This window comes from Cebidichthys violaceus, unplaced genomic scaffold (assembly GCF_023349555.1).
Source record: "Cebidichthys violaceus isolate CVI_PGR_0920_01 unplaced genomic scaffold, fCebVio1.0.p SCAF_29, whole genome shotgun sequence".
NCBI classification, from domain to species: Eukaryota; Metazoa; Chordata; class Actinopteri; order Perciformes; family Stichaeidae; genus Cebidichthys; species Cebidichthys violaceus.
In genome coordinates this window covers 4,129,285-4,154,383 of record NW_027176472.1, presented here as the reverse complement: position 1 = coordinate 4,154,383, position 25,099 = coordinate 4,129,285, and the positions used below count along the sequence as shown (strand labels likewise).

At 41.0% G+C, this 25,099-nt stretch overlaps 2 protein-coding genes across 4 annotated transcripts in view; both read left to right on the top strand.

Moving 5' to 3' along the window:
• Window positions 1–274: 274 nt before the first annotated feature.
• si:ch211-236d3.4 (protein FAM107B) lies at window positions 275–18,774 on the top strand. 2 transcript variants are annotated; one of them, XM_068722119.1, is made up of 5 exons: window positions 275–458; window positions 8,150–8,225; window positions 12,631–12,835; window positions 15,665–15,827; window positions 16,157–18,774. In XM_068722119.1, exons 1-5 carry the CDS (start codon window positions 435–437, stop codon window positions 16,271–16,273), a joined length of 585 nt encoding a protein of 194 aa, XP_068578220.1. In that variant the 5' UTR covers window positions 275–434; the 3' UTR covers window positions 16,274–18,774. The 2 variants fall into 2 exon arrangements, with proteins under 2 accessions (XP_068578220.1, XP_068578221.1); XM_068722120.1 differs by lacking the exons at window positions 275–458; window positions 8,150–8,225 and adding an exon at window positions 9,352–9,531.
• Window positions 18,775–20,313: 1,539 nt separating this feature from the next.
• Window positions 20,314–25,099, top strand: part of pik3c2b (phosphatidylinositol-4-phosphate 3-kinase, catalytic subunit type 2 beta) — a 25,367-nt gene continuing 20,581 nt past the window's right edge. For both annotated transcript variants that reach the window (XM_068722034.1, XM_068722033.1), the window contains exons 1-4: window positions 20,314–20,594; window positions 23,226–24,141; window positions 24,313–24,413; window positions 24,634–24,794. In XM_068722034.1, the coding sequence (XP_068578135.1) occupies window positions 23,284–24,141; window positions 24,313–24,413; window positions 24,634–24,794 (1,120 nt within the window). In that variant the 5' untranslated portion in view covers window positions 20,314–20,594; window positions 23,226–23,283. The remainder of the gene's footprint in view (window positions 20,595–23,225; window positions 24,142–24,312; window positions 24,414–24,633; window positions 24,795–25,099) is intronic.

Here is a 25,099-nt window from a genome sequence, read left to right as displayed (position 1 = left end):
TCTCACTGTCACCTTTAATTACAATAATCCAATCAGAGCATCTTAACTCCTCACAGCTGAGAGCAGAGAGTCAAGCAGTAACAGGTGGCTGGGACACTGGGACACCTCCTCCTCCTCCTCCTCCACCTCCTCCAGTCTCTCACAGTCAAACACTCCGATTGTTTCAGCTTCTACTCTTTCCTCCCCGGCTCAGTTTTGGTTTGCTGTTATGAAGCTGCTTCACGGTTCGGTGGGCTAAAAGACCCCAGCGACCGGGCTGTTAGGCTGCCAGGTGGCGGGAGGAGGAGGAGGAGGAGGAGGAAGAGGAAGAGGAAGAGGAGGAGGAAGAGGCGGCCGGGGCTGCTGGGAAAAAATAAGTAGTGCAGGAGAGGACAGAGGGCAGAAAGAAAGCAGGGCTGGGTGGACTGTGAACCTGCTGCAGAGGACTGGGAAGAATGGGAGCTGCGTATGGAAAGAAGGTCAGTCACTGGTCTAAATATAGTTTGACAGTGTTACAGTCAAATGTTTACTTTATCTACAGCCTGGTTATCAGTGGTGGAATGTAACCAAGTACATTTACTCAAGTACTGGACTTCAGTACAAGTTTGCTTTACTGTAATATTTCCCTGTTATGCTACTTTATACTTTTGCTCCACTACATCTCTGAGGGAAATATTGTCCTTAATTTATCTGACAGCTTCTGTTACTTTGCAGATTAATAATGCAAAATATAACGACCTAGTATTAATTATGTTAGATAAAAACTGTCCAGCAGTATAATTAAAATGAGCTCCACCTTTAGCTGCAACGTTAAAGTGATGAACACATGAATGCATCAATTATTATCATACAGTTACATAATGTATATATTATTCTGCATAATGAGTATATTTTGGTGCTGATATTTGTGTGTTTTTAACAGCAGTTTTTTTCACACTGTGGTAGAAGTACTTTTACTAAAGTAGCAGGTCTGAGTACTTCTTCAACCTTTTGGTTTCCAGTTTGTTCAGAAACGGAAACACACGCTGACCTGATGAATCTGGACTTTAGGTTTAATCAGAGCTGAAAACGACCAGCTGAAGACTCTTCAATGTATTCATCCAGTCTTTATTTAGTTCATTAAGAGCACGCTCTCATTTACAATGACGTCTAGAATAAACAGCACACACAAGATACAAAACAAATACAGGAAAAGTCAGTCAATCAAACTATTTAAAAGCAACTGCAGACTGAGGGGAAACGCTAGCATCAGCATGCTAACATGCTAACAGACGGTCAGCAGGTATAATGTTTACGATGTTCATCATCTCGGTTTAACATGTTAGCATGCTAGCGTTGGCTAATTATCGGTAAACACAAAGTACAGCTGAGGCTGATGTGAACGTCTTTAGTTCTGCAGGTGTTTGGTCAGAAATCAAAGACTTAGACACAATGAAATGTTGGCCTGATGAAAAGTCAGCGGATCATAAAAGTTATTACAGTTCGTCCTCAGGGGACCATGAATGATGAACCACATTAATCACAATCCGTCCGATAGTTGTTGAGATGTTAACAATGCTAAACAATGTGAATATTGTTGTTATTTGATAAATGATTTATAGCAAATTCATGACTCTCTAAGTCAAAATAGTGAGGTACTAGATTTGTTTAATGAGATATTCAGTCAGTATTATGACTTCTTAAAGTCATAGTTTTGTTTTTAGGACATTGTTAGAATGATGAGATTTTAAATGTTATTTTTACAGCATAGCTAGACAAGCCTTTAAATTACAGCTATGCCTTATGATAGAGTTTCTCAAGCTATGAGTCTGGACCCAGTGTGTTATCATTTGATGTGCAGACGAGGTCGGAGAAGAGATTTCTTATAAACTCATAAAGTTTGATCCCGCATGAAATCTCTCCGTGAGCCCCTTGCATGCTGCAGAGCTATATTTAAATCCACATTGAGAACGTGACACTGTGACCATCTGATTAAAGATATTCTGGGATGTAACCACACACTGTTTATGAGAAGTGGACATAGTCATTGTCTCGATGCCATGAGTTTGGTGATTTTGCTTTCGCCATATTGGATTACGACCATCGCCATGTTGTTTTTTGCTGCTTTATGGTCTGTTTGACTCTAAATGGAGCATAATGTACTAAATGAACATCATGCTGTATTGAAGAAGACTGTAAACTAGAGATTGAGACCATAAACTCATGTTTACAATGTTTACTGAGGGAATAAATCAAGAGAGAAGTAGAGTCATTTTAGACTAGACTTCTATACAACCAGAGGAGTCGCCCCCTGGTGGACACTAGAGAGAATGCAAGTTTTAAGACAAGATTGGTTTCACTTGGCAGAACGGGAGTTTCCGTAGTTATTTTAACACAAACCACGACTTTTTCCTAAACTGAATCAAGTAGTTTTCTTGGCTAAACAAAACAAAGTAACTAAATATGATTGAGTTGTTTCCCTTTGGAGACAGAATTTATTTTTACTGTATGCATGTAATGAGCTGAAATGGACACGTGTTGCTGGAGTTTTGTAGGAAAACACCCGAAAAATGAGTAGTAACTTTTTTGCAGGATGTCATGGGAACTGTTGTATGATACGTTGCAGTGATAGTTGTCTGCACACCCATTGCCAGACTGCTGATGGATTATTCTGCAAAATTTTAAAGGAGACACTAACTACAGACACAAACACATGCAGCTTTATTTATTTATTTGTATTCATATTTTAACGTTACTTTAGTGAAGGCTAGGCACTGAGTTGGTATTATGGGATGGTATTATAGGTATTATGAGCTGCTGAGTGACTGAAAAGTATCCTGTAAGTAACTGTGTTCACTGTTTTCATATCAATGAAACCAGGAAGGATTCAGATTCTTTACTGCTATAAAAATACCATATAAGCAAAAAAGATTCTCTTGTAAGTAAAACTCCTGCATTTAAAATGTGACTTTAAAAGTTCCAGTGAAACCAGGAAAATGTAGTAAAAGTATTTTACATACGAAAGTGTCCCCTGGAACTGTTGTACTACTACATGTTCTCTTTAGATTATTATTTCTTATGCATTAATGTAAATTAAGATTATTAACATTGTTACTAATAAATTAAGATTATTAACATTGTTACTAATAAATTAAGATTATTACTAATACATTAACATGATTAACATCATTACTAAGACATTAACATCATTACTAAAAAATTAACATTATTAACATTATTACTAATACATTAACAATATTAACATTATTACTAAAAAAATAACATTATTACTAATAAATTAACATTATTAGTAATACATTAACATTATTAACATTATGACTAATACATTAACATTATTACTAATACATTAACATTATAATAAATACATTAACACTATTGATATCATTACCCATTAATTTAGATTATTACCAATACATTTACAGTATTTATAATATATGTACATCATTAACATTATTATTAATACATTAACATTAACATTATTACTAATACATTAACATTATTTATAATACATGTACATTATTAACATTATTATGAATACATTAACATTAACATTATTGCAAATATTTTATCATTATTCAAAGGGAAAGCAGCAAATCTGAACAATGAAAGATTTTTTACAGGAAAAATTAATCAATCAAAAGTAGTTTCCCATTAACTTTCTGTCAATTGACTAATTGATTAATCAACTAATTGTTTCAGTTATACTTAATTACAGGTATAGGTTAAATATGTAGTTTCATTTATAACAAAACATCAGATTTTATAAACTCTTCAACATTTAAGGTTTTCTAAATGTGTTGATTTGTAAAGTAACTGAAGCTGTAGTGAAGTAGAGACATAAACAGCATACAAGTACCTTGAATGTGTACTGACTTGAACTTGACCTCGCTCTTCTTTGTGGATTCCTCGAACTATTTGAGCTATGGGGGCGGGGGGGCAACACACCTGTTGACGTGGGCGTGTTTGGGTGTGTTTGTTGCCACAGTGACCGGTGACAGCTGACAGCAGGGTGCCGGGACACGGGTCATGTGTGGCCGTGACGTCCCGCTCTGATCGACTCACGGGTCTATTTTTAGTGGAGTTTCCCGTCAGCAGCAGCAGGTGGAGAGACGAGAAGCTGCAGACTCACATCCAGACTCATCATGCAGCCGTTTCACACCAGAGAAACTGACTTTATTAATCTCTTAAAGTACATTCTTTATTCCAAAGCGCTAGAATTAATTAATATTAAACTAAGAACTAAACTAAAAACTGCAGAGTGTGTGTGTGTGTGTGTGTGTGTGTGTGTGTGTGTGTGTGTGTGTGTGTGTGTGTGTGTATATGTGTGTGTGTGTGTGTTGATATGCAATCTGGATCTGTGGATCACTTCAAACTAAATTAAAACCAAATACGTGTTACGTTCATTGTGGTAATTTTGGGGGCGTGGCTTCGGAGGGAGGCCTGGATGATGTCAGTGATGACGACTTGGTTTTCAGTGGGATAATTAATAAAGATATAGTGTTGTCTTGTTTCATAAGATTAGCTTTAAACGGTCCGTTGTTCATTTGGGTGCATTATTATTGACTTTCTCTGCATTCGTTTGTGTTCTTGTTGAGCAGCTTTTAAACTGCCCTCAGTGATTCATGGAGTCTTTTTATTCAGCCGGATGTCTGACTTCTCATTTTGGTCAATTTAACAAAGTCTGAAGCTGCCAGGAACCCAAAATACAAGAAGAAGAAAAATACTATTTAAATTGGAAAATATCTATAACTTTAATCTTGCCATACTTGATGACCATTTAATAAAAGCAATAGCTCACTTCAGGCAGTGATAGGTTGGGATTGTATCACATCTGAGGGGCATTGTTTTATATGTATGTGTATATATATATATATATATATATATATATATATATATATATATACACATATCAAAGTTTTTCCGAGGAAAATAGCAAATTATCTCTCACAGTTGATTTTATACATATACATATATATATATATATATATAGTTGCTGTTTTTATACATATATATATATAGTTGTTTTTATACATATACATATATATAGTTGTTGTTGTTTATATATGTGTATATATATGTAGAGTTGGTGTTTATATATATATATAGTTGTTTTATACATATACATATATATAGTTGTTTTTATACATATACATATATATATAGTTGTTGTTTATATATGTGTATATATATAGTTGGTGTTTATATATATATATATATATATATATAGTTGTTGTTTTTATACATATACATAAATATAGTTGTTTATATATATATATAGTTGTTTTTATACATATACATATATATATATATAGTTGTTTATATATATACATAGTTGTTTTTTATAGACATATGGAAAGAAAACAGACAAATAAAGAGAAAGTGTGAACATATTTACCATTATTCCTGAAAGTTTGTGTATTTGTCAAAATATTAGCTGAAAATATTAATAATTTACAGACATAAATGAGATTTTTTTAATATATATCTAGATTAGATTAAGAGCCATGGTGAGATTGACAGTGATGAAGTTCGTTTTTACAGGAGGTGATTCAACACACAGCAAATTATAATATTGGAGTATCTCTACGTCATGATTATAATATTAACACAATCAGCCTCGCTGACCGGCCTCGGCCTCAGCCAATCACAGCTCAGATCCCGTCGGCAGGTTCTCGGTCAGTTCGTGAACTCATGTGTGAGTGAATGAGCTCTGACAGAGTAAATAACAACGGGACTATTTTCAGCTGCCGTTACGTAACACTGCTCATTAACAAGAAGAAGAGGTGACAGAACCAGGAGCAGCCTGATGCCCTATATATGTGTGTGTGTGTGTGTGTGTGTGTGTGTGTGTGTGTGTGTGTGTGTGTGTGTGCGCGCGTGCGCACAGCTTCCTGTCCAGAAACAGAAAGAAAGGTGTTTAAATAAATACAGTGGTGTTTGTAGTGTTGATGTCTTCAGTGGGTTGAATCCAGATTGAACCAGATTAGGATCACAGCAAAATCCCTGCGGCTAAAAATACTGAAACGTCAAGAAGAAGAAGAAGAAGAAGAAGTAAACTACTAAAAGTGTAGAAATAGTTTGTTTTCAAAGTAAAAGTCTTGCATTCAAAAATGTTACCGCAGTAAGAGTACAAAAGTGTTGAAATATGTGATTATTGATGCATTAATGTATTCATCTCGTTCATGCTGCAGCTGATTGAAAGGCGGAGCTCGTTTTAATAACTTCATCTTCACCTTTAAAAAATGCTTCTTTAGCAGTTGATTACTTTTTAAATACTAAAATGAATTTGAAAAAGAAACCAGAGAAGAAGAAGAAGAAACGCTGACTCGTCGGCTGAGATTAGCTCTGTTTGCTGAGCTGTGATTGGACGGTTGTACGCGTAATTATTTAAAGTCTTCAGGTTTAACTTCAGCTTTAAGAAGAAGTGTTGTGCCTCGATCCTTTTGTTTTTGTTTGTTTTATGAGCCGTTTCTTTTTCCTGTGAACTGATCAAAGATCTTTCTGCATTTAAAGTAAACTGAGATTGAAGATAATCTTTTATCTGTAGTTTAAGATTAAACTATAATATCATTGCTCGGGGGCCAGATTTGGACCCTCAGACCGCTGATTTCCCTTCACAGTCGGAGGTGTAATGTTTCCATTCGTCCAGCAGGGGTCAGACTGTCCTCAGGTCAGTTCTGCTCCTGATTCAACCTGCAGAACCACGCAGGATCAGAGACCCGAGGGTCGCAGGTTCAGAGACCCGAGGGGTCGCAGGATCAGAGACCCGAGGGTCGCAGGATCAGAGACCCGAGGGTCGCAGGATCAGAGACCCGAGGGTCGCAGGATCAAATCCCACGTCAGCTGATCTCACCTCAGCTGTGGAGTTTAGTCTTATTTAGATCAGTGGTTTCAACCACCGTGTGACGTTTAGTCTGTTAATGCTGCACCACACGTTCATAAAACTGACCTGATGTGGGCGTCATGGTGACACCTGTATCATCCTCATCATCATCATCATCATCAGAAGAAGAAGAAGATTTCTCCGCATGTTGAACTGGTCATTTAACATCCTGCTGGACGGACTGGGACCAGTTTAGGAGAAAAGGATCATTCATTAAATCTTCATCCTGCAGTAAACAACCTCCAGAGACCCCCTCCTCCTACTTGAGGGGTGAGGGGGGGTGAGGGGGTGAGGGGGGGAGACAGTGAGGGCCTTGTCACCATGTTGAAGCCTGATGAAGTCTCCTAGCAACTAACACAAAGTCCATTCAGTCAGAGAGGACGCCGTCCAACTGACCTGGAGTCTGAAAGGAGACAAGCAGCTGAGAAACACCAGGGGGGGAGAAAGAGGAGGAGAGAGAGAGGAGGGAGAGGAGGGAGAGGGGGAGAAAGAGGAGGGGCAGAGGAGGGGGAGAGAGAAGGGGAAGGAGAGGTGGTAAGGAAGAGGAGAGAGAGGAAGGAGAGAAGGAGAGAGGTGGAGGAAGAGGAAAGGGGGAGAAGGAGGACAGAGAGGAACGAGGGATAGAAAGAGAGAAGGAGAAAAGGAGGGGGAGGGAGAGGAGAGAGGAGGAAGACAGAGAGGAATGAGGGATAGGAGGAGAGAGAAGAGAGATGAAGAGAGAGGAGGGGGCGAGGGGGAGAGAGAGGAAGGGGAGGAAAAGAGAGGGGGAGGACAGAGGAGGGGGAGATGGAACTGGGAGGAGAGGTGGTAAGGAAGAGGAGAGAGTAGAAGGGGAGAAAGAGAGAGGGGTTAGGAGAGAGGAGGTGAGAGAAGAGAGAAGTGGGGGTGGAGGAGAGAGGGGGAGGAGAGAGAGCTGGGGGAGGATCAGAGAGAAGGGTTAGGAGAGAGGAGGGAAGGAGGTGAGAGTGGAAGAAGGAGAAGCAGGCTGAGCTCGACTCAAGAAGATGTACAACACCAAATACTCCAAAATACTCTGAATACTAGATAACTAGAAGTACAGAATCAAGTACACTGAGAGAAAAACATACATCACTCCACTTCCCCAAATCGAACGTTTGGTCCAGTTGCATTGTGGGTAATAAAGTTGCCAGAAGAACAATGACTTCTGAATTATTCTCAGGTTTCTCTTCGTCCGACACAAACTGATGAAACCATCTTCAGAGCTTCAGCGTCATGTGTCCTCCCTCCTTATTCTCTCTCTTTTTTTCTTCTTCTGTGGTTTTCCAGAAGGCGTATAACATCGACCACGAGCCTCCACCGAAGCAGCAGTGTGTGAAAAATGGAAAGCACCCAAACGGCCGAGGTAAGTTTGTCCCTCTCAGGTTACCGTCAGAGAACCGACCTGTGATTGGTTGTCTTAAAACGTTGCATTCTCTCTACTGACCAGCAGGGGGCGAAAAAGAAGTCAGATTGTATAGATGTCTTTGAGAAAATGGCGATAAAGTAGAGTGTGCTTTAGGGCGGGGCTATCTTTGACCAGAGGCGTATACGGTGTCACTACGTCACTACGTCATTGGCGACGGCCGTATTCCAAGAAGGTGACGCCGAAATCGCCGAACTCGAGGCTTCATGACGGCAGTCCACAAACCAATGGGTGACGTCCTGATGAAGTGACCATATTTGGACTGAGGAGGAGTGACCTAGAGACGCCATATATACGTCTGGTAGAGACCTGTCAATCAGCGTGTAGCCCCGCCCCTAAATCATCCCCTGCTTTATGGTCTGTTTGACTCTAAATGGAGCATAATGTACTAAATGAACATCATGCTGTATTGAAGAAGACTGTAAACTAGAGATTGAGACCATAAACTCATGTTTACAATGTTTACTGAGGGAATAAATCAAGAGAGAAGTAGAGTCATTTTAGACTAGACTTCTATACAACCAGAGGAGTCGCCCCCTGATGGACACTAGAGAGAATGCAGGTTTTAAGACACTGAATTGAGCATTAAGTGTGAATGTGAATGTAGCCTTCGTTTCATCTCTGTATGTCCATACAGAGAGAGGTCCAGGATGTGTTTAGCCTAGCTTAGCACAATGGCTGGAAACAGGGGGAAACTGCTAGCATAGCTCCATTCAAAAGGTAATTTTCAGCCTCACAAAGTTCACGGTGGTTTCAAACCTTAAACAGTCATGAACAAACAACGTATTTTGTCTTTTAATTTGGAGGACTTGTAATACGCTGAGCACATTCATTCTCCCCAGAGGATGAACCCTGTTGTTTTTGAACACTGTGAATTTTCACCTCCACCATCTTCAGACTTTCACTTGTTGACAGTTTTAATTTCAAACCAAAACCTGAAGACAGCAGCGTGGGAAAAGTCTGAGAACAGGTTGTCAGAAATCTTCACAAAGAGGAGGAGGAGGAGGAGGAGGAGGGAAACACTGGGAGGATCATGTGACCGCTGTTTCACACTCGGCATGACTCAGTCGGGAGGAGTGGAGCGCTGCTGCTCCTCTACAGAGAGCATGAAGGTTCACTCAGACTGAAACACATGAGGATCACCAGGACCTGGACCTGGATCTGGATCAGATGGATCAGATGGCTCAGAGGACAAGCATTAGCCCCGAGTGGTCCACCACAGCCCGGGAGGGGATGGTGAAGTCTGGTAAGAAGCAGAGGAGGACGGACTGGATCCTCCTGAAGCATTTTCTTACTTATTTAAATTGTAGATAACTATTATTGTTATTTTCTGCTGCAGTGTGTGCAGCACTATTTTGTTTGTTGTTGTGTGTGTGTGGTGTTTTTTATTCTCTTCTGCTCTGTCATTTTAACTTTTAGTGTTTCACTTTTTTATCAGCTGTTTATAATTTGTGTTATTTTGATAGATTTGTCTGCATGTCAGCGCTTTATGTTAAATTTAATCTGTGTATTTGTTGAATATGTGGAAATGTGTGTTAGCAGAATAAAGCAAATACAAAAATTGTTTTACTGTCATGTAAATACATATTTATGAATAAATTACTATTTGCGGGTTTAAGAAGTCAATCATTCATATACCTCAGAATCTATTATTTCATAAAAAAATGCATTTAACGTGATTTTATTATTTTAGGACTTGGCAATGAGGCTTTTACAAATTTGTTGGGGTGTGCAGTGATGTGAATTAAGTATGCCAACCTTAAAGTTATATTATAATTTACATTTCATGAATAATTCAACTCTTGAGTCATGTGTTGGAGAGCAACGTGGCGCTAACAAAATATTAAAACAGTGTGAGGTGGATGTGGAGCGTAGGATGAAGATGAAATCACTGTTGGCAGATACATTTCATTTGAGTAGGAGTTCAGATCAACTTACTTTGCTGGGATTGTTATGTAATAAAACACCTTCTCATCAGAATTAAAGGAATGTGGAGTCTTGAAGACTTGGTGTTTTAGTCCTGGTTTAGTCCAATATTCTCTGGTGTTTTAGTCCTGGTTTAGTCCAACATTCTCTGGTGTTTTAGTCCTGGTTTAGTCCAACATTCTCTAGTGTTTTAGTCCTGGTTTAGTCCAACATTCTCTGATGTTTTAGTCCTGGTTTAGTCCAACATTCTCTGGTGTTTTAGTCCTGGTTTAGTCCAACATTCTCTGGTGTTTTAGTCCTGGTTTAGTCCAACATTCTCTGGTGTTATAGTCCTGGTTTAGTCCAACATTCTCTGGTGTTTTAGTTCTGGTTTAGTCCAACATTCTCTGGTGTTGTAGTACTGGTTTAGTCCAACATTCTCTGGTGTTTTAGTCCTGGTTTAGTCCAATAATCTCTAGTGTTTTAGTCCTGGTTTAGTCCAACATTCTCTGGTGTTTTAGTTCTGGTTTAGTCCAACATTCTCTGGTGTTTTAGTTCTGGTTTGGTCAAACATTCTCTGGTGTTTTAGTCTTGGTTTGGTCCAATATTCTCTGGTGTTTTAGTTCTGGTTTGGTCAAACATTCTCTGGTGTTTTAGTCTTGGTTTGGTCCAATATTCTCTGGTGTTTTAGTCTTGGTTTGGTCCAATATTCTCTGATGTTTTAGTTCTGGTTTAGTCCAATATTCTCTGTTGATTTAATCCTGGTTTGGTCAAACATTCTCTGTTGATTTAATCCTGGTTTGGTCCAATTTGCTGAGGTGTTTTAGACCTGGTTTGGTCAGCGCTTTCTGATGTTTGCTCAATGGTAAAAGCAGGATTGATTTTCTCGGAGCGGATCGATAGCTGTACAGTTCAAACTATTTTGTGTTTTGCAACATGTCACGATGTGACCTGAGTGTTTATGTAAGAGGAACGCAGACTTCAACCTGCTGTGTTCAAACGTCATCAACTCTGTTTGAATGATTAAATGTACAATTAAAAAAAAAAATCACCAGTTTTTATTCAGTGTGAAAATGTAACACAAATGTAAAGCATTATGTAGATTTTGGATTAATTTCAAATAAATGTGTAATTATTTTTACATTTTTTGAATATTATTATAGTCGGTGTAATCAGTGTAAATCTAGAAATGTAAAGAGCCATGTATAGTTAACACTCTGGAGTGTGAGTGCAGATTTGGTCACAAGGTTTAAGATGCTTTGAGCGATTTTGCAGCAGCAGGTTTGATCTGATTTAGTAACTTCAGTGTGATTTAATTCTCAGGATGAATGGATTAAAGAGAAAATACATTATGTTCTGATGTTACTGTGAAACATGATCACGTTTCCTCCTGGCTGAGGTGGAGTCAGACGGTCTTCCTCTCACAGAGTTATCACAGCTTACAGTTGTAACCAGATAACAGGCACTCATAGAAACGTCGATAAACGACAGAGTGGGTTTAGTTTGCACGTCCTGTCTCGGATCAATATGAAACCACGGCATGTCTCAAAGTCCGTCCAGACTTCCTGCATCGGCCCTCCTGTTGAATCATCTCTACTCAGAAACTCTGAGATTAAATCAAGTCGAGTCCAGATCAACTGTAGGAGAGAAGACAACTGTCAGTGTGCGAGATTCATGCTCGTTCTTTGGTCACAATCATGGTGTTTCTTTCGTTTAGTTAAATGTGTCAACATTCATGTGGGAGGAAATGATATCAAGTTGCATGTTGCAGATTTGGTGAAACATTAGTTTTCATCCACTGCAAGGCGTCATCATGGTAAAGTCTACCTGAGGACATTTAAAACCGGACATCCCGCAACATCGGCGTCGGTCCTCACTGATGTTTTGGAGTCTGAGCAAATCTCTGCAGCAGCTTCAACATCTGGAGGAAAGTCTGAAACCAGAAGAGCTGGGGGGGGGGGGTGTTCCAGATAGCTGTCCACATACTTGTGGCCGGGTGCTGCACCCAGAGCTCATTTTTATTTTTGTGAAATATGAAGCAGCAGCGGACGTTGGTCTCTGGTTGCGCTTGAGAAAGAGGTCATTGTGTGAGGTGAACTGTATGACATCTGATCTCTGTCTCCCAGAATATCTGAGGACTCGGATCAGATGCCTGTTAATCTGTCCTTTCTTCTGGCGGACAAATGGGGACGACGGACAGGCGGAGACATGAACACTGTGGTTCAGACAAAATCCCGAAAACATGGTGTTCCCAAACACGCAAGCTTCATTCTGACAAACATCATGAGAGGAAGTCCCTGTTGTACTATACTGTGTTACTACAGATGTCCTGAGGGGGGCGCTAGAGGGAAGATCATGCAGTCAGTACAATCTAAAGGGTTCATCCTCTGCAGAGATGATTAAAGTTTGAACCTGAGCATCCTCGTGATTGTGTCCTCAGCCTCAGCGTATGCAGACCTGCAGCAGCACCGGTCCGAGGGCGTCCACAGGAAACCGTCCCCGGTGTCCAGCTACGTCCCCCAGCCCGACTATCTAGAGGGAGACGAGGAGGACGACCTCATCAAACCCAAGAAGCTGGTGAATCCTGTCAAAGCTTCAAAGAGTCACCAGGAGCTTCACCGAGAGCTGATGAGCAGCTGCAAACGGTAACCGTGTGTGTGTGTGTGTGTGTGTGTGTGTGTGTGTGTGTGATTGTTTGTCTACATGCCCATGTGAGGACGGTGGTGGGAAGAGGGGACATTTTGGAAACCAAGGAAATTTGTTGGAAAATAAAGATTTTTTTTAGAAAGAGAACACATTTTTGAATGTGAGGACAATTGTTTAGAAATGGAAGATATTTTTTCGACATTTGAGGAAAGTGGGAACTGTTTAAGGGATTTTTTTTGGGAGACTGAGGACATTAGAAAGTTTGCTTTTTTAAATTTAGACCACTATTCTTAAAGTGAGGACACAAGGACATTGTGGAACGTGAGGACATTTTGGGGAATTGAGGACATTAAGATAAGTGGGGACATTTTGGAATGGGAGGGCATGTATTATCGAATAGTAGGATATATTTTGAGAAGACATTTTTGGAAAGCAATGACATTTTAAAACCCAACGGCATTTGTGGGGAAACAAGGACATCTGTGGAAAATCAAGACAGTTTTGGGGAGAGAAGTGGGGACATTTTTTAGAAAGCAAGAACTTTTTTGGTACGTGACATTTTTAGTCAGTTGGGAATTGTTAATAGAAACCAAGGACGTTTTATCATAGTGATGACTTCTTTTAGTGCCAGGATATTGTGGAATATGAGGACATACTGTATGTTTAGAAGTCTAAGATAGTTTTTTATTTTCAGGGGAAGTCAAGATATTTTTTAATAAAGTGAGAACTTTTGTTGAATGTCAGGGACATCATTTTAGAAAATGGGAACATTTAAGGACAAAATCTCTCTGCCTCTCTAAAATCACTACGGCATTAAAAATATTTTCTCACGTCCTGCTGCTGAGTCACTGAAGGAAACACATTATCGCTCCAGATCATCAGCTTGTCTTCTCTTTCCTCAACAATGTTCAAAAGTACTTGTACTTGCAGTGAAGTATTCACAGTGCACCTCTCTCATCGTGTCTTGCTCTCCAGCCACCTCCAGGGCTGTTCTGTGACTGTCTGACAAAGCGTGGTTCATGCTCACGTAACTATTTATTATATTTGATAAAACGCCAAAAGGCGACGGTGTTTATAAAGTGATGACCGTGTGCACAGTCGAGACAATATGTGGGCGTGATGACACTCCTCATAGGCACACATAGTTTTATTACAAAACTATTTTATAGATTATCTCATCTCTCAATCAATGTTTAACTACAACGTTTTGATTAAATATTGAAATTAAAATGTTGATTAGCAGGGCATACTGGGCAATACAGATGCAATGTCTTACTAAATATCAACCATCAAGTATTCAGCCAAGTCATAGAGCATAAATCAGTCAGCTGAAAAGGGAAGCCAATGCTTTAATGTGTTAAAGCTGCATTCTCTCTAGTGTCCATCAGGGGGCGACTCCTCTGGTTGCAAAAAGAAGATTGTATAGAAGTCTATGAGAAGATTACCCTACTGTCACTTGACAGTAAACATTGTAAACATGAGTTTATGGTAAATTGTTAAAAATATATATATATAAAATGCAGAAAATAATAAAATATAACACTAAGCATAACACCTGTAAATTATCAGCCGCACCATTCAGACTCCCACGATTTCCTTTTATACATTAAATACTATGTATACCATCGACTGTATACAAGAAGTGAATATTAGTCACTGTGACATCTTCTTTATGTTAATACTAATATTCACTGAATAAATGTTGCTTGTTTGTGCCTCATTCTGTTCTGTATATACTGATTCAAACGGTCCCTCAGGAGAATTTAGCCTCAGGGCCATCAGGACGGTCAGCTGGCTGCCTCGAGCTGGCCAATCAGAGAGCGGTATTTGTTTGTTTTTTTTTATCGCCCGTCGTCTCGTCGTGTAAAGTTTCTGAAGACACGAGCGGATGCTGCTAAGCAACAGCCTCCCACCTCGCAGGCCTGCACGCCGAGGACTCTGGGAAAGTTTTCACCTCCGCACAGTCGCTCATTCACACTCAGAGCGTCGACACTGTGGGCAAAGAAACAAGGTCGAGGTTTTGTTGTTTTGTTGTTTTTCCTCTTCAGTTTTTATCATTCAGGAGGAAAAAAAGAAGCTGAAAGGAAGCCCAGAGGCAAATGAAACACACTCATCAGCTGTTACACAAATCAACCGAAACTTGAACTCACAACTTCAAGCTGAGCACGAAGAGAAAACATACTAATTATGAAGCAGACGCACAAATAAAACTGACACAAAGAAACAAAGTACAAAGTAAAAAACACACGTAACTTTGTGTAAAATTACATCACAAGTGAAGAAATTTACGTTTTTTACATGTGAAATTTCTGCATGTCGCAGACACACACACACACACACACACACACACACACACACACACCACACACACACACACACACACACGTACAGACTTGCACACATAGCGTGTGTGTGTGCAGAAACACATGTGTTTGTTCACAGTTTTATATGTAACATACTGCCCTCTGCTGGAGGAAACACAGAAACACAGTTCTCTCATTCAGATACAACAAGAAGGAAAAAAATAATGATTTCACACTGTTATATTTATTCACACACACACACACACACACACACACACACACACACACACACACACACACACACACACACACACACAAACAAAACTCTGTACATAGTAAAAGGTTGACCTTTGTTCAGCTTAGCTGTTTTTAGCTGTCATACTGTACGAGCTGAGGTGATGTATTGATCGATATCAGTGTCTGTCAGTCGATCATAATGTCTGTGGTCTGATATGTGAATATAATGTGTGTGTGTGTGTGTGTGTGTGTGTGTGTGTGTGTGTGTGTGTGTGTGTGTGTGTTCAGAGGCAGCGGGACGACTGTGGAGACGAAGCCGGAGCTGCAGAGAGTTCTGGAGTCCAGGAAAAGAGATCAGCTGATCAAACAGAGGAAACAGGAAGAAGAAGCTCGCAAGAAGATTTCTCCTCTGGAGGCGGAGCTTCTGAAGAGACACCAGAAACTGGACGAGGTAACACACACAACACACACAACAACACACACTACACACACACACAACAGACACACACTACACACACAACAGACACACACAACACACACACAACAGACACACACAACACACACACAACAGACACACAACAACACACACAACAGACACACACTACACACACAACAGACACACAACAGACACACACAACACACACACAACAGACACACAACAGACACACACAACAACACACACAACACAGAGTGTTGTCTTTAACGCTTTGTCTCTCGTTGCTGTCTTTAACGCTTTGTCTCTCGTTGCTGTCTTTAACGCTTTGTCTCTCGGTGTTGCAGTTGGACAAACAGCAGGAGAAGGAGCAGGAGGAAAACCTGAAAGCTCCGGAGTTTGTCAAAGTGAAGGAAAATCTGAGACGGACGTCGTTTCATAGTAAAGACGAGAAGGAAGTGTAGAGACAGCTGCTGTCCTGCAGGACAAAGCAAACTAAGAAGGAGACCGTCCACATGTTCACTGGACAGTCTGAGGACACAACCATACTGAGGACACTCTGAGGACTCAAACACACTGAAGACACTCTGATGACACAAACACACTGAGGACGCTCTGAAGACACTCTGAAGACACAAACACACTGAGGACGCTCTGAAGACACTCGGATGACACAAACACACTGAGGGCGCTCTGAAGACACTCTGAGGACACAAACACACTGAAGACCCTCTGCTGACACAAACATACTGAGGACACTTTGGAGACACACTGAGGACACATCAAGGACACTTTGAGGACACTCTGTTGACGCAATAAGGACTCTCCGGGGACACACTGTCCAGATGCCGGACAGAAGAGCTGCGATGTCTCTCAGGAGACTCGAGACCAACAAGAAGCGGCGGATCAGAGTGAACACACCTGAGAGCGTGTTGGACGCACCGTTCATGATGGGATGGATCACCTGACTCTCCACACCTGGTGGACGACTGTTCAGCATCGTTGTGCTCAGAAGGAAGGACTGAGATTTGACTCGTTATCAGTTACTGTCTCCTGACGTATCACAGAAAGATGTTTGGGAAAAGTTTTCTCATAACTACGAGAAAAGATCTCGTAAATGAGGACATCTTCTGTCAATCAAAGTCATTTTAAAGAAATATAGAAGTCATAACTACGTCATACAGAAGCCATAATCGCAATGTACAGAAATCATAATTACGCAATGCAGAAATAGTAATTACAAAATGCTTAAGTCGATATACAGAAGTCATAACTCCAATATGCAGAAGTCATAATTATAAGAAACAGAAGTCATAAATACGACACTCTCGAAATTATAAGATACAAGTTTTTCTCGTTATTATGATGCTCGTTACGTCTTATTCCAAGAAAATATTAAATTAGTACGAGATTCAAGTCTAATAACTAATTACTAAGAAGATTTCTTTCTACTGTGTACGTAATCAAAAATAAAAAAGACTTATTATTGGTCATAAAAATGATGGAAGCAGATTTTCATGAAAGTGAAATAACGATTTGTAATTTGTAAATGTTCATTACTAGACACATATAGTTACGTTTAATTACCTTTTCTTGAGATGCCAACTCATGGTTATCAGACACGGAGGTCGTAATTATCAACACGGATATAATTAAATATCATTATTACAGGAATAAATGCTAAATAATTATAATTACGGTATACAAAAGTCAAATTACAAGAAATAAATCTCATAATTATGTGATTTGTATCTCGCTTAGTTATATTTATATGACATGGAAACAATAATCATGAGATTCTTCTCCTTATTACAACTTCCATATTATATAATTATGAATAGTTAATAAAATGTGTTAACCCTAACTAAATTATATGATAAACAGAAGTTGTGATCATGAGAAATGACATCATAATTTGGAGATTTGTTTCTGTTATCACCTGATAAAAAGTCACAAATCTCACAATTTTAGGATCTAGAGTGGTGAATTTGTACTTTTTTTGACGCAGAAAAAAAGACAGAAATGAACCGCATTCACCAAAAAACAACAACAACAACAACAACAACACATGATCTCGTGTTGTTCTAATCACAGAAGCTCTTCTATCGTATAATTACGAGAACGTCTCCAAAAAAACAGTGCTGCTTCTCTTTGATGTCCAGGATGTAGAAATAATAACTTCCTGTGTGTCAAAGGAAACGACCGGCGGAACACAAGCTGTGCCTGAATCTCGTCTTTAACACGTCTGTCGTTAATATGTGAAAGGAAACTTCTGCTTTGTGTCGTTAAGATTTACTGTACAGCGGCTGTACTGGAGAGAGAATATAATACATGTAATACACAGAAGTCATAATAATACTCACAAAATATTTCTCTCTTTTAATTAAAACATGCTCATCTTTTACTTTTATGGAAGTCGTAACAACGTATCTTTCATATCACATTATTACAAAGTGCAGAACTTTGTTTTTCTTGTCATTTTGAGATTATTACATTTAATTTAGTTCTAAATTACCTCGAGATGTTTCACTGTTAATTGTGACACGCCTGCGATTAATGAAGACAAGAGAGCATCTTACAATGAGACGTCTTGTTGTGAATATGAGATCATTATGGCTTCGGCTGCACCATATATATATATAAATACATTGTTTTTACCCCACGACCTCCTCGCACACATCAAAGTGTAACTGAAGCCTTACATTTGGACGTTTTTTTTATTAAATTGTTGATAGTGAATGTTGTACAATCATTGGAATCATTTGTAATGTCTTGATTATAGAGCACTTTAGACTTTTAACTGTATAAAAGAAGAGTCAAATCTAAAACAGACTTATTTTTATTTGTATTTTTGACTTGTTTGCAGCTCGTGAAGTTCTGATTAACATGTTCAGATAAAAGTAGAAGCTGCAGCGGTGATGTGTTTGTTGACATGAAGACAATAAAGGACAGAACTGCTGCTGTTTTGGTGCTTTATTTATTTTGTTCATAACCTGCAATATCACCGACAAAGTTGTTTTATTTTATCGGTATTTGTTGCATCACATCTGAAGCATTAGACACAAAGCAGTGACACACAGTTTCAATACAATTACAAAATAACATTATAAAAAGCAACACATAGAAAAACATAGATGTATAAAAAGTGAAAGACAATGGGACATTTTATAAACAATACTTCACAGTAAACAAGCTACTTGTTGACTTAACACAAGATAAGATAGTTTGTATTGAAGTTAACACAAGGAACCTTTATTCTGTGTTGATGAGATGGAACTTTATTAATCATGAAGGAAATTCTTGTGCCAGAGTTTCATGAAAGATGACAACATGAAGAACAACAACAAACAGTAGAATACAAATATGAACAATAGAAAAACAATTATTAAGTTCTAAAGAAATATCACTGACGCCGGTGCAAAATAGAACACAGTAGTAATAAGAGTAAAGTAAATAAATAAAGTTGAAAATTCAACTAAAATAGAAAGAAACGACTAAACCTCCAGAGCAGAATCAGCTTCCTGTTTCAGTGTCACGTGTTTTACAATAGAAGCATGAAGTTAGTTTAATGTTGGAACTGTTCAGAACATCAGCTGAACTAATCTGCACACGACCCCGAAGACGAAACCAATATTTAGGGCTCAGCTGTGGATCAATAATGACCGACAGGACAGAAAAACAAATCCACGTTCTGTCACGTAAATGATTGATTTGGTGTCTGAATTATACTATTTTATTATTTCTGTTAGGATATTTATTACTGAAGGAAAGTAGAGAAACAAAGCGACAAATTACACACGTTCAACCGTAGTTTATGGTTTATATGTTAAAGAAACTTCTCATTTTAAGTTGATTTGTTTTGTCTCTTCTTCTATGGTGGTGGAGTGTTCGCTGAGCTCCTCTCTGTGGTGAAGGTTTTGTCCACCAGGTGTCGCTGTTTCTCCTCTTTTCTCTCTGCACTGAAGCTCCGTCAAGTCACACAGAATGAGTCCGAGTGTCACCGGAAGTCCTTTCACTTTGTTTTCACATTAAAAAACAGTAAATAATTAATAATTCCCCCTTTTAATTAATAGTGACTATAGAACTCTGATCACATGACAGATGTACGTACGAAATTAATGTGATACATTATTTAAATTGTAGTAAATTTAGATGTTTATATTTGCATAATTCATATATGTAGTATATATATATTTTATATATTATTATATAAAATATATCCATCTTTAGTGTGATCAGTTAAGGAGGTTAGGTAGTAATAATATGGGGCACACATAAATAATAAACAATAAATAATGAATAATACATAATAAATAATACATAATACATCATAAATAATGAACACAAACAAAAATACTTTTAATAAAAAAGGGGTGGGGGCAAGAGGAGAGAAAAAAATAATTATTTTGAAAATGTGACCGGAAGTGTCCAGTGTTGTTCACAGGGTGTTGGTGTGTAACTTGACGCCGCTGCGTCCCGAGCAGCTGCTGAAGAGAGGCTGACGCACAGCCGACCAGCTCGCTACAGACCGGGGGTTCACTGGAGACACCGGAGCCTCGTACAGTCTTTAACCCGTAAACAGAGGCTCACACAGCGGGGCCGGTGATCCGGTTCTACCGGCTGAATGTGTTGGAACAACCGACTGTTAATCTGGATACACCGACAACGACTCCACACTTAAAGGAGGCTTGATGGGATTTTATTTATATTTTTTTTGCCAGGAAAGTAAACCGCTTTAAAATGGCAACCGCCGCCCGCTCCTCGCGACCGTAGCGCGAGACTCAGGTAAGGGTTCTCCCCCCCCCCCACACCTGGGGACGAAGCTAGCTGACGTTAGCTTTGGTTTTAAATCACAACCTGACGCATGTCTCTTGCCGTAGGGACTGCGTTTATTTCGGAAAGAAATGTCAGAAAACCAAATCCCATTTAAAAAACCCACAATTAAAAACAATCCCGCTTGTTTGTGCGGCTTTGGTCGTTTTTCGAACACGACTTTGGGCTTTTTGCAAGTCTTCATGACCTGCAGGTGTATTCGGCGCACACGTAACGCATGTTAATGCTCTATATTGTGGTTTAAACATTCAGAAGTTGGTCCGGGGTTTGTTCACCACCGCCCTCCGTGGCAGTGTGCGGGTGGAGGAGGCCACGTTTAAACACTCGGCTCTTTGAACGGAGTCTGGTTGGAGGCGCTGCAGCTGCTGCCGCTGTCACAGAGATGCTCGGACACACAAACAACAAAAAAGTGAAATAAGGCTCAACGGCAACGACACACAACAATCAGGCATAACAAGTGCAATGACGTAGCGGTTGTTTTGTTATGACGTCATATACACCTGTCTACCCCCCTCCCCCCTCCAGGACAGGTGGATTTTTCTTTTCTTTCCCCTTCAGGTGTTCTAGGGAGACACTTAAAGAATGAGACGAGTTTGTTTTTAAAGATTGCTGTCTCTGTGATCCTCACTGTGTTTTAATGCAGCTGGATTCACCAAATCTCAGAGACACAGACAGGTTTTGTGTCTCCAGATGGAGCTGTGTTAAGTGTCTTAAAGCTGCATTCTCTCTAGTGTCCAGCAGGGGGCGACTCCTCTGGTTGTATAGAAGTCTAGTCTAAAATGACTCTACTTCTCTCTTGATTTATTCCCTCAGTAAACATTGTAAACATGAGTTTATGGTCTCAATCTCTAGTTTACAGTCTTCTTCAATACAGCATGATGTTCATTTAGTACATTATGGTTTGGGGGCGGGGCTACACAGTGATTGACAGGTCTCTACCACGATGTTGTCTGTGTTTTCGTCTAATAACTTTAACCCTTTCACAGTGCGTTTTAAATTTAAATCTAATTTACAGTCTTCTTCAATACAGCATGATGTTCATTTAGTACATTATGCTCCATTTAGAGTCAAACACACCATAAAGCAGGGGATGATTTAGGGGCGGGGCTACACAGTGATTGACAGAGTCGTCCGTGTTTTCGTCTTACAACTTGAACCCTGTGTTTTCAGTCCATAAAAAAGGTATTTGTAATGTTAAGGTTGCCAATAAAATGTCTTATCCAACTTTCGGTTGTACTTAGGTTGTACAGCGACTCATCGTCGCTAATTCGCAGTCCAAATATGGCCACTTCCTGTTCGCTGGTTGCAAAAATCCAAGATGGTGACGGCCCGGTTCTGCTTGTCGTTGTGAGTCGGACAGTTTCAGGAGTCACATTATGAATTTGTTAAAGGGCTGTTTTCAATATTATGGTTTATTTATATTATGTGAGATCAGCTGGGTCATTATGTAAATCTGTTTATGAATAAATTAATGAATAGATCGGAAATGAAACGGTTTGCTCTTCCGCTGGCCGCACACGAGTTATATTTGATACAAGTTGATTTAAAAAAACAAAAAACTACTTCCTTTAATCCGATGAATCGCTTTATTTCGTTTTTTCTGACACCATCCGAAGCCCTACAGACCAGCGGAAGTGGGACACAGCTGGTTTGTGGTGTCTATATGGGGGGGGGCTACATAATGACATCCCTCCCCCATCATCCGTCTCCTCCCCTCCCCCCCCTCTGTGTGTGGATGATAACAACCCCCCCTTCCCTGGGGTTTGAAATGGAGACGACTGAACCAGACCATCAGACAGCAGTCTGCTGACGTGAAGCAGGTCATTAGTATCACACTTAAGCAGTAATTCACAGACTGATGCGTATTAATGAGTACTACTAATGAGTATTGATCCGGTATCAGTGTAGTGGAGCTTATAGAGGTAAAGAAAACGCTGCTGAACATTTTATTTATCGCATAAAGTTCTGAACAAACCCCCCCCAATGAAGTCCTCCTGATCAGGTCTCAGCTGGTTTCACCGCCTCACAGCTTCACTTCCTCTTCCTTTCCTTCCTTCCTCCCTCCCTCCTCATTGTGTTCGTCTTGTTTCCTTCCTCCCTTTCACACTCGGCTGCAGGTTTGTTGGTCTCTGGATATCTTTAGGATACATCCACACTCGTACGTTTTTCGTTTTAAAACGCATGTATTTATATATTTTATCTACGTTTAGGCCGAGCGTTCACTCTACTCTGGCTTTCAAGAACCCCTAAAATGGAGACCTTTTGAATACGTGAAACGTCCGGGTCCTGATGTAGATGCCCACGTTGACTACTTGATTGGTTCTCAGCAGTCGCGACGTGACCTACCGGGTTAATTCAACACGGATAATGGATTAAGGGCGTCGCTGACCTTATTGTCTTTACTAGCAGCTGTTGTGCAGTTAAATTTCTGCATTTTATAATTCTACGACTGCCGACGGGCGGAGGAAGCGAGCGTTCCCAATATCTGTACAACAATACGTATGTCAAATGAAGTACGCCAAAAAATACCAGGATGTTCTATATCCTGGATGTTCTATAATGTGATCTTCTCTCTGTCCTCAGCTGATCCTCAGCAGCTCCATGTGTCCTCACTGGTTCCTCTAGCAGCAGATCGGGCATCATGTCGGCGGCTCAGACCCAGAAGGAGAGCAGCGAGGCGGGCTGGGGGTGTCTGGAGGCTCTGGGTCTCAGTCAGAAGGAGCTGGTCCTGGCCGAGGCCCTTCAGATGGAGTACGACGCCCTCTCCAGGCTCAAGCAGGACAAGAGCGGAACCACAGAACCCAGCCAGACCGGTTCCAAAACGCCGACCCGCTCCAAGACCCCGAATCCCACCATCGAACGACCGCGACCCACCCCCAGCCAGCCCGTTCCTGCCCCCGCAGGGGGGGGCCTGCTGAGGGGCCTCTCTGGTTCCGACCCGTCCCTGAACCAGCCTGGAGGGTCACGGTCTCCGTACTTCGTGCCCACCAGGGCGCTCCCTCCTCAGGGAGGCTTCTTCAAAGAGTCCCCGTACATCCTGGACAGTCCGGAGGTCAGCAAGTTCAGGGACTGCCCCGGTTCCAGCCCCGGGGACTCGCTCGGATCTGGTTCGGAACTTCTTTCTAAGGGCTTCTTCCCCTCTCTTCCGGACGATGTCCCCCCCGCCCTCCCCCCGAGAAACCCCGTGCCCGCGTCGTCGGGGTCAGAGAACCCCTTCCTGCCCCCTCGAGGGTCCCCCGTGCCCCGCGACGTGAACCTGTTCACGCCCGACGTGGATCTGCCCAAAGTGACTTCGGGAGAGCTGAACTACGACAACATCAACGACTCGCTGTCCCGACTCAACGGGAGCCGCCAGGGGCCCCGAGGTCGGCGGGCCAACGGGGACCAATCGGGGAAGCCCGTGGCTCGGAGTAAGACCCTCCCCCCTCAAGTCCCGCCCAGGACGTACGTACCGGTTCCCAAGAGCAACAAGAACCAACGGCGCGTCTCTGCAGACCCGGTAAGACCCTGCGGTTACACTGTAAAAAGAAAAAGGTTAAAATAAGTACGTCACATGACTCCTGTGTGTCAACACCAACCAGCTGTGAACGAGGGGTCTGTTGTTTACATTATGACCTCGTCATGTTGGGGAGCTCTCCTCTGATTGGACGGCTGTGCGTGTGATTGACAGGTGTCTCTGGGCTCCAGGATGAACGGGTTTGGATACGAACTGTTCCAGGTGTCTGAGGAGAGAGACGAGGAGGTGGCAGCTTTCTGTCACATGCTGGACGTGTAAGTGACACACACACACACACACACACACACACACACACACACACACACACACACACACACACACACACACACACACACACGCGCGCACGCACGAATGAAAGCTGATAATACTTGTGTACTTTTACTACTCATACTTTCATTACATGAAGCTGAGAATACTAGCCCAGACGTACCTGTAGTACTGCAGTACTGACAGTACTCTTGTGTATTTCTACAGCTTGCGCTCGGCGTACCCGCACAGCGACAGCTTGAAGAACGGCGGCTTCGTCTGGTCTCCGTCCGTCGGTCTGGAGGAGCTTCACCAGGGTCTGGGGGTCAGCGTGAAGATCACCGTCATCAGTGAGCACTTCAGAGAACCGCTCACCTTTACCTGTGATGGTGAGACAGGATGTGACCGACTTCAAAATAAGACTCTCTGTCTCTATGACTTTCTGTCTCTATGACTCCCTGACTCTGCCTCTCTGTCTCTCTGTTTCTGCCTCTCTGTCTCTCTGACTCTCTGTCTCTCTGTTTCTGCCTCTCTGTCTCTCTGACTCTCTGTCTCTCTGTTTCTGCCTCTCTGTCTCTCTGACTCTCTGTCTCTCTGTCTCTGTCTCTCTTACTCTGTCTCTCTGACTCTCTGCCTCTGTCTCTCTGACTCTCTGCCTCTGTCTCTCTGACTCTCTGACTCTCTGTCTCTCTGT

Bases quoted from the DNA above. Each gene is read 5' to 3' on its own strand.
- si:ch211-236d3.4 (XM_068722119.1), top strand. From the start codon at position 435: ATGGGAGCTGCGTATGGAAAGAAG. The intron at 459-8,149 runs GTCAGTCACTGG...GTGGTTTTCCAG, and splicing joins GAGCTGCGTATGGAAAGAAG to AAGGCGTATAACATCGACCA. The intron at 12,836-15,664 runs GTAACCGTGTGT...GTGTGTGTTCAG, and splicing joins CTGATGAGCAGCTGCAAACG to AGGCAGCGGGACGACTGTGG.